Source organism: Ziziphus jujuba, chromosome 12 (genome assembly GCF_031755915.1).
Source record: "Ziziphus jujuba cultivar Dongzao chromosome 12, ASM3175591v1".
Classification (NCBI taxonomy): domain Eukaryota; kingdom Viridiplantae; phylum Streptophyta; class Magnoliopsida; order Rosales; family Rhamnaceae; genus Ziziphus; species Ziziphus jujuba.
This window is the reverse complement of record NC_083390.1, coordinates 1,501,886-1,515,996: the sequence shown is the minus strand read 5'-3', so window position 1 is coordinate 1,515,996 and position 14,111 is coordinate 1,501,886. Positions and strand designations below refer to the sequence as shown.

General features: G+C 33.5%; 3 protein-coding genes across 14 annotated transcripts; all 3 read left to right on the top strand.

Annotated features, from left to right (window-relative positions):
* The first annotated feature begins 93 nt into the window (after positions 1-93).
* LOC107428197 (mannosyl-oligosaccharide 1,2-alpha-mannosidase MNS1) lies at positions 94-5,826 on the top strand. The gene is made up of 14 exons (XM_016038689.4): positions 94-594; positions 1,304-1,351; positions 1,787-1,963; positions 2,164-2,276; positions 2,573-2,638; positions 2,829-3,000; positions 3,094-3,183; positions 3,463-3,587; positions 3,736-3,801; positions 4,102-4,210; positions 4,294-4,392; positions 4,663-4,743; positions 4,819-4,989; positions 5,091-5,826. Exons 1-14 carry the CDS (start codon positions 442-444, stop codon positions 5,334-5,336), a joined length of 1,716 nt encoding a protein of 571 aa, XP_015894175.1. The 5' UTR covers positions 94-441; the 3' UTR covers positions 5,337-5,826.
* A 1,138-nt stretch (positions 5,827-6,964) lies between these two features.
* On the top strand, positions 6,965-10,072 carry LOC107428178 (probable cinnamyl alcohol dehydrogenase 1). 10 transcript variants are annotated; one of them, XM_048463068.2, is made up of 7 exons: positions 6,966-7,192; positions 7,662-7,785; positions 8,247-8,360; positions 8,437-8,667; positions 8,909-9,194; positions 9,281-9,431; positions 9,606-10,072. In XM_048463068.2, the coding sequence occupies exons 2-7, from the start codon at positions 7,694-7,696 to the stop codon at positions 9,800-9,802; spliced, it is 1,071 nt and encodes a 356-aa protein (XP_048319025.2). In that variant the 5' UTR covers positions 6,966-7,192; positions 7,662-7,693; the 3' UTR covers positions 9,803-10,072. The 10 variants fall into 10 exon arrangements, with proteins under 10 accessions (XP_048319028.2, XP_048319026.2, XP_048319025.2 ...); XM_025078603.3 differs by having other exon boundaries at positions 7,624-7,785; XM_060813720.1 differs by having other exon boundaries at positions 7,604-7,785.
* Positions 10,073-10,917: 845 nt separating this feature from the next.
* On the top strand, positions 10,918-13,942 carry LOC107428187 (probable cinnamyl alcohol dehydrogenase 1). 3 transcript variants are annotated; one of them, XM_025078579.3, is made up of 7 exons: positions 10,921-11,144; positions 11,611-11,769; positions 12,202-12,315; positions 12,392-12,622; positions 12,898-13,183; positions 13,280-13,430; positions 13,543-13,942. In XM_025078579.3, exons 2-7 carry the CDS (start codon positions 11,678-11,680, stop codon positions 13,737-13,739), a joined length of 1,071 nt encoding a protein of 356 aa, XP_024934347.3. In that variant the 5' UTR covers positions 10,921-11,144; positions 11,611-11,677; the 3' UTR covers positions 13,740-13,942. The 3 variants fall into 3 exon arrangements, with proteins under 3 accessions (XP_060669296.1, XP_024934347.3, XP_060669295.1); XM_060813313.1 differs by lacking the exon at positions 11,611-11,769 and having other exon boundaries at positions 10,918-11,144; positions 12,406-12,622; XM_060813312.1 differs by lacking the exon at positions 10,921-11,144 and having other exon boundaries at positions 11,264-11,769; positions 12,406-12,622.
* Positions 13,943-14,111: the final 169 nt, after the last annotated feature.

The window sequence follows — 14,111 nt, the reverse complement described above, 5'->3', positions numbered from 1 at the left end:
GACTTTGACCGAAAATACTGGTAAATGAATTTTAAGTCTAAATTCGATATTTCATAATAATCGAAGGTTTTTATTTGGAGTTAGATATTTATGACTTGGTGGGTTTGGTTCATCGTCCAAGTCTTCGAGGACAAATCGTCTTTCTCTGATTCTCAAGTCTTTCTACCACCAAAACTTCTTTTTCACCTTTTTTCTTCTTCCCTACCTTTACCGTTTCTCTTCTGTCCGAAACGTAACGTGCATTTCACGAAACGGGAAGAAGGAAAAACCAAACTGATCAAAACCCACTTCCCCAATTTCCTTAATTACGATCATGGTTCCTGGCATTTTGGATTTGTTGTCCGATTGAAAAAAATAAAAATAAAAAAAAAGGGGGGGAAGATTTTTTCTTTATTTTCCATGTTTTGGTTCTGATATTCCAAGTGGGGTTTTTGAGATCTAATGGCTAGGAGCAGATCGTCTTCGAGCAAGTTGAGGTATTGTAACCCCTCTTATTACCTGAAGAGGCCCAAACGATTGGCTTTGCTCTTCATTGCGTTTGTTTGCGTGAGTTTGTTCGTTTGGGACCGTCAGACTCTGGTCAGAGAACATGAGGTAACTTTTCAATTTTTTTTTTATTTTTGATTGTTGTATTATGTGCTTGGATGATAAGAAAGTTTCAAAAAGAGAACAAAGATGTGAGCTATGATTCTGACTTTGATGCACTGTATATTTCCGGGATCTGGGTTTTTTTTTTTTTTTTTCCTGGATGTGGATATGTGTTGATCTTGGTTTAAAGTATAAGGGAGTTTTAGTAATTGCCTTGGAAAAGTATGTTCCTTTGTTCATATTTCTTCCAGGTGCCTTGGAAAAGTATGTTCCTTTGTTCATATTTCTTCCAGGTGCCTTGGAAAAGTATATGTTCCTTTGTTGATATTTCTTCCAGGTGTATATAGAATTGGTTTAGATTCAAATTTTAATAGGTATTTATATGATTTGACCCTGGCAATTTGGCAGTTGGGTTGCTGAGTCTTGTAGGTTGATCACTGAATCTTGTAGGGGTCCTATGATCAACTGCTGGAACTTGCTTGATATAGAAATGGGTGTTAATGGGGTTGTCATATAGGGTTGACTGCAGAAATTATATTAATATCTTTGTCTGACTGGTTGAGAGTACTGTAATATCCACTTAAAATATGTGAAAAACTTTTTGTTTTGAGTGTTCTATGTAACCCTTTTACGAAATTGAATTATAGAGCATGCGTTAGTGTGAGATATATTTTCTTCATCTCGCATATTCAGTGTAATCCATTCTTACTTGCAGGTAGAAATTCAGAAGTTAAATCAAGAAGTGTCCCAGTTGCAAAATTTGGTAAGTTTCTAAAGTTTCCTCCAGTCTATTATCAAGCTCAAACTACCAGTCTCCCATAACTATGATATTTAATTTCCATTACTTTCACCCTTTCCTATTATGGATGGAGGTTAGAGGGGCGAGTTCATGACACCTTTAGCTTTTGGTTCATAAATTATTTGAGTTATATTCTGAGGTTTTCTTTAAACTTTTTCAAAGTTGATTTGCACTATTTTTGACATATATACATTCTCATTTTTAGCGGGCAAGTTCTCCCACTGATCCCTATCCTTTTATAATACACGAACTGCTTTTCCCACTATTTCTGTTCTCAAATGAATGATAACCATTTATGCTTTAAGGTGAAGATAAAAATGAAATATCCTGCAATGATGTTTTAATTATCCTTTTATGGGCTAAATATGTGTGAACTAAATTGATAAATTCTACTCCCAGTTGGAAGAGATAAAGAATGTTGACAGCAATGCGGTTAGAACAACCATAAATAAGTCATCCAAGAAGGTTGTCTTGGATGATCCTGTTGATAATGAACGAAGAGAAAAAGTAAAGGAAGCTATGATTCATGCATGGAGTTCATATGAGAAATATGCATGGGGCCAAGATGAACTTCAGGTACAGAATAAGATTTTAAAGTATGAATATATGATCTTGTTCCATCTGTAGCAGATCCGCTTGAATATATTTATGCAGACTTCCTTGCACATGCTATTTCAGATTTTTTTATTAGTTTATTGTAAATTACCATGGTGATTATGTTTATCCGTGAACTGTTAAACATTTAGAACTAACATCAAAATTTCCCTGCATATCAGCCACAGTCAAAGAATGGTGTCAATAGCTTCGGTGGTCTTGGAGCAACTCTAATAGACTCTCTCGATACGTTATATATTATGGGTCTTGATGACCAATTCCAAAAGGCTAAAGAGTGAGTTCATAACTTCAATATCTTTGTGCTAAATTCTCATTAGGTAGAGATTACCGCAAGTCACATTATTCTCCATGTTGTTTATGTGTTCATTAAAGTCAGTTTGTTTGTAATGGGAGCTATTTGTGTTTGGACATACTTATTTGGTTACTTCATTTTGACTATCTTCTATTTCTCTCAGTTTAATTTTATAATTTGCATGTCTTTTGGGCATGTGAACATGAGATGTAGTTATACTATTGTTTATCATTTTTTGTTACTTCTTTTTCTATTAATTGATGTGATACTATTGGCAGGTGGGTGGAAAATTCATTGGATTTTGACAAGAATTACGAGGCTAGTGTTTTCGAGACAACCATAAGGTTGCGTTATAAGGTTTAAACTATTGTAGATTTGAATTGTTTCCTCCCCCACCCCCCTTTTTTATGTGTGTCTTCTCTTTGTTAAAATGAAGTGTTATTGGCAGTTATTATTTTGTGGTTTTGGAAACTGACGTTGTGAAAATTTATTTGCTACTTCTAACTCTTTTTGTCTGTTTTCACTGGGATCCAGAGTTGTCGGTGGACTTGTTAGTGCATACGACCTCTCAGGGGATAAAGTCTTCCTTGATAAGGCTAGAGATATTGCAGACAGATTGCTGCCTGCATGGGATACACCCTCTGGGGTCCCTTATAACATTATCAACTTGGCACATGGAAGGGCACACAATCCTGGGTGGACTGGGGTAAGTAGTTAACTTTCTCTTGTTAAGCTTAAGCAGTAACCATAACTCTCATGGAATTTGATTTTTAGTCTTTTTAATTAATTTTTGTTCTAGGGCGAAAGCATCCTAGCAGATTCTGGCACTGAGCAGCTGGAGTTCATTGCTCTTTCTCAAAGGACAGGAGACCCAAAGTACCAGCAGAAGGTCTATTCCTATCTAGCATATAATTTTTTTTTTTTGGTTATCTTTCTCTCTTCTTCCATGCTTGAACTATTTTTACGTTTAATGAGGAATAGTAATTGCCAACTTACAATGTCTTGTCTGGTATGTTATTGAATAGTTTCTCTGATTATATCTGTTTATATCAAAATGATTAACTTCCCTGTGTGTGCATAAATAGCATTACTGTTAGAAGGGCATATATCACAGATATTTAACTACATCAAAGCAGTGAATTGAATTACGTAGGTGTTACTTTTCCAGGTTGAGAATACTATAACAAAGCTGAAAGAAAGTTTCCCTGATGATGGCTTGCTTCCCATTTATATTGATCCTAGTAGAGGAACTGCATCATACTCCACCATAACCTTTGGTGCCATGGGGGACAGGTATCATGATTTAAAGAAATTAATTTGATTTTTTGAGAATTTTCTGAGGGCTGCATTTTATTGTTTTAGTTATGTTTTACTTGTGAGCTGCAAATTCTTATACTATATTTGTTACTTCATTCTGATTGACTCAAATTATTGATTGCAGTTTTTATGAATACTTACTCAAAGTTTGGATACAGGGCAATAGAACTTCTGCTGTAAAGCATTATAGGTAAGAAACCTTGGTAATTTTTTATGTTATCATTTTGCTTCATCCAGATTTTGTTTTCTTAAATGACTAATTGGTTTATAAGTATATATATATATATATATATTTTTTTTTTTTTATAAATCTGATTTGGAAGATCAAATTTGTCTTGGAACCAATCCATTTTTTTGTTTTATTATATGTCCAACCTTTTTTATTTTCTTTCTTGTTTGGTTTTGTAGTTATAATACGATGTTTGAAATAGCTTAAATGACCATCTTTTTGAAAATTATCGTAAAGGTAAACTTAATCTCTTCTATGCAGAGAAATGTGGGAGAAATCAATGAAAGGTCTGTTGAGCTTGATTCGGAGAACAACACCATCATCTTTTGCATATATTTGTGAGAAGAATGGGGATTCTTTGACAGACAAGGTGAGTTTCTTACTCATCCTGCTGTAGTACCATATGTATAATTTACAATGTATAATACTTATTGCCTTTTCCTTCACTTGCAGATGGATGAATTAGCTTGCTTTGCTCCAGGAATGCTAGCTTTAGGATCATCTGGTTATGGTCCTGATGATTCTAAGAAATTTTTATTGCTTGCCGAAGAGGTAACTCATCATATATTAACTTATTTTGCGACTCGTATTTCAACTTCTGTATAGGAATTGAAATAAAAAGATAAGTTTGTATTTTGGTAGTTTGTATGTGCATGTATTTATGTATATCAGACCACCACTTTTTTCAATCTGCGTTTTAGACTTGGACAACATTTATGTTTTTGGTGGAAGGGTATGTTACACTCAATCCGAATCACTATTAGGTAAAGCTGTTTCACTCTTTGGCTGTTTTATTGGATATAATCCCTTTTTCTTGGGCAGCTTGCGTGGACATGCTATAACTTCTACCAGTCAACGCCGACAAAGTTAGCTGGAGAAAACTATTTCTTTCATGCTGGGCAGGTTAGTTTTTCTTATTCTTGTCATCTGCATTGAAATTGCTTGTACGCTCTCTTGATCCATAAATCAAACTATCAGGATATGAAAGTGGGCACATCATGGAACATAATGAGACCAGAGACAGTTGAATCACTCTTTTACCTATGGCGTTTAACGGGCAACAAGACATACCAAGAGTGGGGTTGGAATATATTTCAAGCATTTGAAAAAAACTCCCGCATCGAGTCAGGATATGTTGGTCTGAAAGATGTATGTACTCTTTGAAAAATCATCTTTATGATTGATTATTTAAATACACTTCTACATCACTTGGCCTATATATTTACTGCTGGTTGGTATTCTTATATCAGGTCAACTCTGGTGTCAAAGACAATATGATGCAAAGTTTCTTTCTTGCGGAGACCCTTAAATATTTATATCTTCTTTTTTCACCCCCTTCGGTCATCCCCCTAGATGAATGGGTTTTCAACACAGAAGCACACCCCATAAAGATCGTCACCCGGAATGATGGACAAAATTCTGGAGGAACTGAAGGGAAACAGAAACCATTGATTAAGTTGCGGGGCAGGAAGCAAGGTCGACCGAGAGATTACTAGCTAATATATATTACTATTTTCTGATAGAAGACCCTCCAAATTTTCAGTCTTTCGTAGACAAAGAACCAATTGATTGAGTATAGTAGCCCTCGAAATTAGATTCTGAGCTCTTCTGTTCAGGTAATAATGCGGCTCAACTTGTTTACGGTAGCTGGGAAAGGTGGTTTGGTTTCATAGTTAAAAAAAAGAAAAGAAGAAAAAAAAGAAAAGGTTTTTACCCTTCTTTCACACTGAATGGATATGTAAAACTTAGGTATAGGATATTTGGCACACTAGGTAAATGAGCTTTTCCCCATTAACTTACTTCCAACTTTTAGGGATGGACGAGTATATGTAATTCTCCATGGAAAACTGTATTCTCTTCTTTTGTTTTTTCTGTTATTGTTTCTGTTTCCTGTGCGTGTTGTCATTGCTTAAACTTGTTACTTGACTTATGTGGGGGCTGTTTTATGACGATGATGTTGTCATTAATTAAGCTTATCTTGAGATATGGCCAGTTGCATTGAAATAGTCCACTTCATTTTCGTTGAAATTGCATCATCTTCGTGGAAATCACTAGCATATTAAAATCTCTCTCTCTCACTCTCTCTCTCTCTCCCCAGTTAAATAAGATTATTATTTTATTTTTCCTTTGCATGAGTGGTCAAAAAAGAAAAAGAAAAAAATGGTTGTTAAAATGCGTCCTCTTTGTCAAACAAGAAAACAATCAAATAAAATGGTAAGTTATAAAATTATAAACTTTTTCCAACCTTGATGATAATAAATTTGATTACTAACTTCTTTAATATATTAATTTTAATTTTGAAAAATTTGACAGTTAAGTCTTTCTTTATTCTTATTTTATCAAACTTTTGACAGTGTGTGTTTAATTAATTGTCGAGTAATTTTGAACATACAAATTTGAATCCCAACTTCTATATGAATCGTTAGTTATTAAATTTAAATTGTACGTGTCATTTAGGGAAAAGAAGATAAAATTTTTTGTTTGACAAAATAACCACAAAAAAAAAAAAGGGATAAAACCAAGATAGATAATAATATTAAAATAAATAACTGGAATGTTTAATTATACTCTCCTTTTTTTTTTTTTTTTTTTTTTGGGGGGGGGGGGGGGAGAAAGAATTAGAATCAAATTAAACATTTTTATGATATTTTTCTTGGACTATATAATTATGCTTAGAAAAAAGTTATATTATCAATATTTATAAATTATACTTTTATGTAGTTTTTACAATTCTGAATAGAATAACATAAATTTTTTTTGGTAATAAGAGTAACATACTTGTTATATTTATCAAAAGTTGTCTAATAATATCATGTTTTGAGAACAACCTAAAATAATATTAGAGTTAAAAAAAAAAGTAAAAAAAAAAAAAAGAGGCCCCATAGCAAATTCATTTTTCATTTTTTTTTTCTTTTAATTTGCATATATGTTATTTACTTTATTTGTTTATGTTAATTAACGGTGGTTGTAATTTATTAGACATTACCAATATATTAAAAATTAATATAATTTTAAATTCTATTTTATTTTTTATTTATATATTTATAGTTAATAAATATATATAATTATCATCAATTAACATTAATAAAAAAAATAAACTTATCATCAAATGTTTTCTTCTCATTGGCAGTAGTTGCCTGCTGACGTTGACCTTCTCCTGTGGTTCTGGATACTGGATTGTCACTCTTTTAGCAAGGATATGGGAAATTCATCATAATGAACTGGGTTATCACTCATTTGGGATTTCGAATTGATCCGCTGGAAAAAAGCTTAGAGCTTTGAAGGTTTTCAATCACATCAATTGGACTGGGTGGGCTTCAGCTACTAGAATTCAGCTCATCAGCAGAATCAGGTGAGTTCTAAGCCTCTGTCTCTTGATTTTTAAGCTTCAGAATTTGTGTGTTTTGTTTTGTTTGTTTGTTTGTTATTTGTTTTTGGGACATCAAATTAAAGAGCTTTAGAATTTATGCTATACAGACATGAGATTTTATAATATCTTTAGGTTTTAATCCTAAATCAGATCAACGCATTTGTTCCCTTGTTGCTTACTTACCACTGGTTACAACTTACAAATAAGTGATTTAGAGATAGTGGTCAAGCAGGGGAACTTTTCAAACTAATAGTTCTTTCTTTTGTAGTTAATGCTAAACAACATTAGAGATTAATATGTTTTGGTATTCCACCACAACACCCCCCTCTCTCTGTCTCTCTCTCTCTCTCTCTCTCTCCTTCCTGGTTATTAATCACTGTATGTGGTTTATAGCAAAATTGTAAATCGAAAAGTGAATTATAGGAGGGAGTCAATTGGGAACTTGAAGCAGGTGTTTTGTTTTTCTGTTTGGTTTGGCGAACAATGAGTTCTGAAGGTTCAAATGGTCATAACTGCGTTGGATGGGCTGCAAGGGATGCATCTGGCACTTTATCACCTTACCAATTCAGCCGCAGGTATGTTTCCAATGAATTTTTTTATTTTAATAAATTAAAATTGGACAATTTTATTGTTATCACATGGTTAAAATAGGAAGCTCATTTTTCATCTTTCAAAAGTTAGTCATCAAAGTTTGTAGGTTTAGCAACGTAGTAAGTACACAATTACCAAATCTCTGTACATAGAGATTAGGTAATGGGACTTTCTTGGACCGGAAAAAATAGTAGTGATTAGGTATTTGGCTATAATAATACCTGTTTGTTAGGCCTTAGCAAAAATTACCTAGGATACGACTCAACTTTTTTTATTAACTAATACATGTTATAACAAGTAAAGGCCTGCCAAACTGTGACATTTGTTTGCCGAGCATGAAACACAAAACACAGACTTGGAACTGGAAGTGAGAAATTCGTCTCTCTAGCTTCTCATCATTATGGTTGACCATTGAAAATGATGGAGTTGCGTTGTATTTATCCAGGGTCATTGGCAGTGATGACATTTCGATAAAAATTACACATTGTGGAATTTGCTATGCTGATTTAATTTGGACCAGGAATTATCTTGGAGACTCCAAGTATCCTGTAGTACCTGGGTGGGTATTATATGATAAAAGATGGTTCTTTATGATTATATTTTTAAATGGTTTGGTTGTGACTATGACATGCCAGACATGAGATTGCAGGTATTGTCCAAGAGGTTGGTCAGAATGTTCAAGGTTTCAAAGTTGGTGACCATATTGGAGTAGGAACTATAGTGAACTCATGCAGATCTTGTGATTATTGTAATGATGATTTAGAATCCTATTGTGTGAAGGGAGCGGTGTACACTTTTAATGGCATTGATGTGGATGGTACAGTTACAAAGGGAGGATATTCCAGTTCAATTGTTGTCCATGAAAGGTAAATACTTTACAGTGCTAACTTCTGTTTTCATTCTTCTGTTTCCTGTAGAATGAAATTTGAGCTTACAGATATCATTTATTGTTTTTCCCTCTCTTGTAATCTAATGTTCACTGGAAGGTAGGAATTGGTGCTCCTTGGTCACTTCTCAATACTATTTTTTAATACAGTTGTTCTTTGAGCTAGCATGTGGGAAACTGGGGGTCAATTCTTATTGGTTTGGTCTGGATCATATATATAGGTACTGCATCAAGATACCTGTTAACTATCCATTAGCTTCAGCAGCACCATTGCTTTGTGCCGGAATTACTGTTTATTCTCCAATGATGCGCCATAAGATGAACCAGCCCGGTAAATCTCTTGGGGTGATTGGGCTGGGTGGTCTTGGTCATATGGCGGTGAAGTTTGGGAAGGCTTTTGGGTTGAATGTAACAGTTTTCAGTACAAGCATATCCAAGAAAGAGCAAGCTCTGAAATCGCTTGGTGCTGATAAATTCGTGGTCTCATCTGACCAAGAGCAGATGAAGGTATAGAAGTGTTGAGGTTTCTTATAGATGGCATTATTTGGTTCCAATTATAAATCAATGATGATAAATATTGTCTTTCTATGCAGGGCCTGGCTAAGTCATTTGATTTTATCATTGATACAGCCTCTGGTGATCACCCATTTGATCCATACATGGCATTGTTGAAGACTGGTGGTATTCTGGTACTAGTGGGTTTCCCCAGTGAAGTCAAATTCAGCCCTGCGAGCCTTAATTTAGGTACCATTTGGGTTTTGGCAATGTGCAGAGCTGCTAAGAGTTTCTCTAATTATGATTCCATAAGTCTTTAATGCTTATGGTTTAATAGCGTCATTAACTCGTTATGGCAGAGATTGAAATGCTAATTACTAAATCTATAAAGAGAATAACTGCATTGTTGACCTTTTTTGGCAGATATGAGAACGGTTTCTGGCAGTGTAACAGGAGGGATGAAAGAGACACAGGAAATGGTAGACTTCTGTGCTGCTTATGAACTTCATCCAACTATTGAACTAATTCCAATTCAGTACGCAAATGAAGCCCTTGAGAGACTTACTAAAAGGGATGTCAAGTACCGGTTTGTGATCGATATTGAAAACTCCCTGAAATGAGCACCTTCATTGGAAAGTTGTAGCTTGATTTTCTCTAGCTCATATATTAATAAGGTTCTATGGATTGAAGGCTTTGAACATATTGGAAATTCAAAGACAATTTTTAGTGCTGATAGCTTTTCTTCCCCTTGTACTTGAGGGATTCAATAAATTTTTTAAAAAAAAAATGTAATTATTCTATTATATAAATTGTCTGTATTGTTTAGATGAAATTTTGTCACATTTTAATACCAAAAAAAATTAGAAAATATATAATTTGATATTGTGATATATATATATATATTTTTTTTTTCTCAAATAATAATGCGAATACTCTCTATATATATTTTCTCAAATAATAATGGGAATACTCTCTCTCTCTCTCTCTCTCTCTCTCTCTCTCTCTCTCTCTCTCTCTCTCTCTCTGTGCAGTCAAATAAGAAGGGTATTATTTTATTTTTCTGTTGCGTGAATAGCAAGTTAAGGGTATTATTTGATTTTTCTGTTGCGTGAATAGCAAGTTATAAAATTAAAACTTTCTCCAACCCTGACGATGATAAATTTAATTATTAACTTCTTTAATTATAAAATTAATTGTAATTTTGAATAATTTGACAGGTAAGTTTTTTTATCTTTTTATTTTATTTTACCAACCTTTTGACGATATGTGTTTAATCAATTGTCTAACAATTTTTAACATATAGATTTAAATCCCAACTGCTATATGAATTGTTAGGAACAAAATTTAAATTGTACATGTCATTTAGGAAAGGAAAGATAAAAATTTTTGTTTGAAAATATAACAAAAAATAAAAGGATAAAACTAAGAAAGATAATAATATTAAAATAAATAACTGGGATATTGAATTATACTCAAATTTAACATTTTTATGATATTCTTCTTGGTCTATATAAATTATGCCTATAAAACGGTAATATTATCAACATTTATTTAACTTTACTTTTATATAGTTTTTACAATTCATAATAGAATAACATAATTGTTATATTTAGCAAAATTTATAAACTAATATCTTAGTGGGGGGACAAAGAAGAGAAATTTGTAATTTTGCCAATTATAATTTCCCCATCCCCCAAAAAAAAACAAAAGACTAGATTTCCTTCCATGCGCTTTCTTCTTATTGGTACTCCTTCCGTGCTTTCATCAACCTTTATTTATTTATTATTTTTTGATATACTATCTTGTGTAGTTCTGGACTGTCAGTCAGTTTGACCATTGTGAAGATGAAATATGGGAACTTCATCAAACAGTCTCAGTTTTGCAAAGTTGGAATTTCTAATCACATCCTTCGCATTGGGCAGGCTTCAACTACCATAATTCAGCTAATCAAAAGGAATTCAGGTGAGTTCTAGGCCTCAGCCTCTCGTTTTCTAAAGCTTCAGAATTTATGCATTTTTGTTTTGTTTTGTTTTTGTTTTGTTTTGTTTTTGTTTGTTTGTTTGTTTGTTTTTTTTTTTTTTTTTTTTTTTTTGGCTTTGTTTTGTTTTTTATTTTTTTTTTTTTGTGTCTGGCCATCAAATTAAAGATCTTTAGTATTTTATGTATACACATACAGATATGGGATGCTATATAATATCTTTTGATTTTGATCCATGAATCAGACCAGCCCATTTGTTCCCTTGTTACTAGCTTGCCACTGCTTACAAATAATGGATTTAGAAATAGTGGTTGTTTCAAACTTGTAGTGGTTTCTTTCACAATTAATGCTAAACTACATGAAAGAATAATATATATATTTTTTCTTCCGGTTATTAATTCACTATGTGTGATTTATAGAAAAAATTGTAAATTGAAAATTGAATTATAGGAGAGAGTCAATTGGACACTTGAAGCGGGTGTTTTTTTTTTTTTTTGGGGGTTTGGTTTGGTGAACAATGAGCTCTGAAGGTTCAAATGTTCATAACTGCCTTGGATGGGCTGCAAGGGATGCATCTGGCACTTTATCACCTTATCAATTCAGCCGCAGGTATGTTTCCAATGATTCTTCTTTCATAATAAATGAAGAATGGACAATTTTACTATCTCCAAATGATTAAATAGGATTTTTATGCACCTTTCATGAGTTAGTTGTCAAAGTTTCTAGTTTTAGCGATATTGTATGGACAAAATAGCAAAATCTTTATACAAATAGATAATTTATTTGCTATCTTTTTCTTTTCAACTGACAATTGGATATGGCATTCTAGGCCTTAGCAAAAATTAACTAGGATACAACTTCACTTGTTTTATAACCTACTAAATGTTATAACTAGTGAAAGCCTCCAAAACCATAAAATTTGTTTGCCAGTTTGAGCATGGAATACAGACTTTGAACTGGATTAGAATCTTATATCTCTCTAGCTTCTTGTCATTGTACGTTAATCATTTTTAGTACTTGAGTTGGATGGTCTTTATCCAGGGCTGTTGGCTGTGATGACATTTCAATAAAAATTACACATTGTGGAGTTTGCTATGCTGATTTCGTTTGGACCAGGAATCATCTTGGAGACTCCAAGTATCCTGTCGTACCTGGGTATGTATTATATGATTAAAGATGGTTCTTTATGATTATATTTTTAAATGGTTTGGTTGTGACTATGACATGCCAGACATGAGATTGCAGGCATTGTCCAAGAGGTTGGTCAGAATGTTCAAGGTTTCAAAGTTGGTGACCATATTGGAGTAGGAACTATAGTGAACTCATGCAGATCTTGTGATTATTGTAATGATGATTTAGAATCCTATTGTGCAAAGGGATCCGTTTTCACTTTTAATGGCATTGATGTGGACGGCACAGTCACAAAGGGAGGATACTCCAGTTTCATTGTTGTCCATCAAAGGTACATACAGTGTGATGCTAACTTCTTTTGGCACTGTTTTGTTTCCCATAGAAGGAAATTTGAGCTTACAGATACAATTTATTGCTTTTCCCTCTCTTTGAATCCAATTTCACTGGCAGGTAGGAATTGGTGCTCCTAGTCCTCGGACCTTGGTCACTTCTTGATACTATTTTTTGGTTTAAATCAAAGTATCCATGTTTACATTTACTGTTCCTTTAGATAGCATGTGGAAAACTAGGTATGAGTTCATATTGGTTTTGTCTGGTTATATACAGGTACTGCATCAAGATACCTGTCAACTATCCATTAACTTCAGCAGCACCATTGCTTTGTGCTGGAATCACTGTTTATTCTCCAATGATGCGCCATAAAATGAACCAATCTGGTAAATCTCTAGGGGTGATTGGGCTTGGAGGTCTTGGCCATATGGCAGTGAAGTTTGGGAAGGCATTTGGGTTGAAAGTAACAGTTTTCAGCACTAGCATATCTAAGAAAGAGCAAGCCCTGAAATTGCTTGGTGCAGATAAATTCGTGGTCTCATCTGACCAAGAGCAGATGAAGGTATATATAAGTGTTGAAAATGAAAAAAAATTCTCAATGATGGCATTATATGGTTTCAATTATAAATCAATGATTAATATCATGTTCCTTCCACAGGGCCTGGCCAAGTCATATGACTTCATAATTGATACAGCATCTGGTGATCACCCATTTGATCCATACATGGCATTGTTGAAGACTGGTGGTGTTCTGGCACTGGTGGGGTTCCCCAGCGAAGTCAAATTTAGCCCTGCAAGCCTTAATATAGGTACCATTTTGGTTTTGGCAATGTTTAGAGCATTTAATTATGTCTCATTTACTCTTGTGGTTTAATAGCGTTGTTAACGAAACTAACTGCATTATCGACCTTTTTATGGCAGATATGAGAACGATTTCGGGCAGTGTAACAGGTGGGATGAAACAATTACAGGAAATGATAGACTTCTGTGCTGCTCATGAAGTTCATCCAACCATTGATATAATTCCAATTCAGTATGTAAATGAAGCTCTTGAGAGGCTCGCTAAAAGGGATGTCAAATACCGGTTTGTGATCGATATTGAAAACTCCCTGAAATGAAACACTTTCATGGGAAAGTGTAACTTGATTTTCTTAGCTCATGTATTAATAGGCTTGTATGGATTTGATGGTTCTGTACATATTGGAAACTCCGAGACTGTAGTGTTGTTGTTAGCTTTTGTGGCCCATGTACTTGTGTGATTAAATATATTACATAATGTTTTTAATGTAATTAAATAAATATTTGTCTCGCTTCTCTGTTATGATGTGTATAAATTCAGTATTAATTAGATGATTAATTTGTCAAATTGATTAAGGAAAAGAATTATAAAAATATATAATGTGATATCGTGATATAATAATTGGGGTGTCAAGGTGTTTTTTATTTTATTTATTTTTTCCCTCAACCTATTATAAATACAAAAAGAGAAT